This window comes from Octopus bimaculoides, chromosome 13 (genome assembly GCF_001194135.2).
Source record: "Octopus bimaculoides isolate UCB-OBI-ISO-001 chromosome 13, ASM119413v2, whole genome shotgun sequence".
NCBI classification, from domain to species: domain Eukaryota; kingdom Metazoa; phylum Mollusca; class Cephalopoda; order Octopoda; family Octopodidae; genus Octopus; species Octopus bimaculoides.
In genome coordinates, this window is record NC_068993.1 from 56512116 (window position 1) to 56515115 (window position 3000).

At 36.2% G+C, this 3000-nt stretch overlaps 1 protein-coding gene across 1 annotated transcript in view; it reads left to right on the top strand.

The window, feature by feature from the left end:
- Positions 1–95: 95 nt before the first annotated feature.
- LOC106876485 (uncharacterized) overlaps positions 96–3000 on the top strand; it is a 20933-nt gene continuing 18028 nt past the window's right edge. Inside the window, exon 1 of the mRNA XM_014925048.2 lies at positions 96–530. Coding sequence (XP_014780534.1) covers positions 251–530 — 280 coding nt within the window. The 5' untranslated portion in view covers positions 96–250. The remainder of the gene's footprint in view (positions 531–3000) is intronic.

Consider the following 3000-nt stretch of genomic DNA (forward strand, 5'->3'; position numbering starts at 1 on the left):
TATATATATATATATATATATATATATATATATATATCTGTATATATATATACATATATATAAATATATATATATAATATATCCATGTATATGTATGCGCACTCACATTGTGTCTATATATATAGACATTGGTGGAGAAAGCTCAGACATTTCGGCCAAAACCAATACCAATAGCAAGTCGAAGCTCTCAAATCCTGAACCAACACCTGAAGCAAGAAGCAATCCTTAAAGCTACCCAAAGACTCTCAGAATGCCGCCAATAGAAGCAATCGAAGAAACTTATGAACCAACAAGCCTTTTTGGCAACGACAAATCACTGGCTAGCGAACTGTTACAGAGTCGTCTCAGGTCCAAATCCAGACCTAGCAGACAGTGGCAGACGATCTCTTCCTCAACGACCGGTTTCTTACCCGGTTGGGTTACAACATGGTTCGTTCTCACAGCTGCCATCTGCACTTGGGACGCCAGTTTCATCATGTTGCGACCACTTTCCTTCCCCGAGGGACCTCTCTCACAATTTTGGTATCCCTGTAAGTAGACTGTTTCTTTCTTTCTTTCTTTGATTCATTTTTTCTTATCCTCCTCGTCCTCTTCTTTCTCTTTGTACTTCTCTACTCTTCTTCTTCTTCTCATATAAAATCATTTTTCTTCTCGTAAAAATCTTTTTTTCTAACCTTTCATTTTTTTCTCTTACAATTAATTTTCCTCGTTTCTACTCTCTCTTTTTTTTCGTTTTGGTTTACCATTTCTCTTGTTTCAATGATAAAACCTGAATATTTATCACAATTTCACTGTCTTAATTGTAATTTCATTATAGGCAGTGCAGAAAGCTGATCAACTGCCAGAAACTGTTAAGCAGCGAACTGAATGCTTTACAGAATTTCCCCTACCATTTATTCTTCTATTTCAGTCCATTTCCTGCTTCGGTTGATTTATTTTCTCTTTCATTAACCCTAAATTCAACTACAGTAAATCCCAAACAAATTCGGAGGGCTCAAAGCCAATATCTACCCCGTCATTCTCCTTACCGACAACTGCACCGCCAATAGCATTTCTGCCATACATACAAGAAGGCAACTTCGTTTTCGGTATGCTAAAATTATTAGCCGGAAACCTCCCATACCACGCTCACAACTACATAGAAAAAGGGAGGGCACATTGGATAATGTAGTTCTAGATACACTTATGTTTGAGGAAAAAATAACGGGATAGTCGCGACATCAGTGATAAAGTCTGACCTGGGGCTAAACCACACCAGCCTTGTTCTAGATGTAAGAAACTTTCCTGAGCAGTGAAGAAGGATGACAGGATTAAATGAATGCGGTCAGGTTTGTCTCTCGAGATTCTGAGATCGAATCTTGCGAGAGAAGAATTGATCGTTCACTCTTACAAATACGATATTTTAACTCTATAGATGCTAATTCTAGTTCTTAATTGTAGCTCTGCAATATAACAGTATCTTTTAATAATAACCGTTAACTTTTAACCCCTAGAACTTAAACCTAGATAATAACTTGCTATTAGCTCCAGTCCTTAACCCTTGCCTTAAACCCCAGACTTTAATTCTAGTTCTTAACTTTAGACTTTTAAATGATACGCTTGATTGAAGATCTTGTTGCACCCGTGATTCTCAGACTGGACGTTGCCGCTTACAAGGCCCCGCAAAGTGTATCTAGGTGCACCTCGGATTAAAAAAATAATATAATTTAAAATTTTATAAAACCTTGAGAATCTTGAAAAACGTGTTATTCATATTGTTATATAACTAATAGAATAACGTCAACCAATAATTTTCCTGTATTTTTTACCACATGTTTTTTTTTACGCTAAAACATAGTTTTTTTTTTAAAACTTACAATGCAAAGTATGTCAGTAAAATTTAGTCTCCGGTGCATTTCGAAACCAAAATGATTGAGGTCGACACTCATACGAATAGTTTGAGCGTGAAAGAAAATGTGTTTCGTTTAAAACTCTTCACTAAAGAAACAAAAACGTCAACAAATAAGATATTTTTCATATCCATTGAAGACGTATTGAAAAGAAGTACGTAATCTTTACTGAAGGTCGTTTTTTGTTCTGATAACAAAAGAAACTTCAACTGTTCTCAATTTATTACTTCCGGGTGCTTTAAGTTTTGAAACAAATTATCGTAAAGTTTTCTGTCGTATTTCTTTACGTTCTAAGCTCAATCTCTCGTCCGATGTTACCGTTCATTTTTCTGCGACCGTCAAGTACTGCGGTCAGTTTAACAGAATATTGTCTCCTCTTAAAAGATTATTTGATCTTGTGCATGTGTAACGATTGATGATAATTGCTATCATTTATAAGGACGGTGAAAGCCGGGAGCTGGCAGTACCCTTTAGTACGCCGTACAAAATGCGGAGCAGCATTTCGTCCATCTCTACGTTCTGATTTAATATTCCTCCGAGGTCGACTTTACCTTTCAATGAAATAAGGAAGACTTGTGCACTGGGGTCGATGTAGTCGACTGGACTTTCCTCTAAAACATTTCAGGCCCTGTGCCTATAGTAGAAAGCGTTTATAAGGATGGTGGGTTAGCAGAATCGTTAGAGCGTCGGACAAAATATCTTGCTGGTTCACGTTTGGTTCTTTACTATCTGAGTTCAAATCTCACCGAGATCAACTTAACTTTTTTTTTTTCCTTTCGGGATCGATAAAAAAGAGCATTAGTCAAATGCAAGGGGTCGATTTGAATCGACTAATCCCATTGCCTCAAAACTACTGGCCTTACGCCTACCTTTCAAATTAATAGTAGGATTTACGAGCAGTGTCATGTCTTCGAAGATTATATTTTTGGACAACATTCCTGGCTTGTGTTAATACGTTACTCATTGTATAATCCTTATCCACAAATCGCCAAAATTCGCCAAAGTTTCGCTTATTTATTTATTTATTTATTTATTCACTCATTCATTCTAACAATGTCGAAATATATAGATATATATATGTTTGTATGTATATATATATATGTGTGTGTGT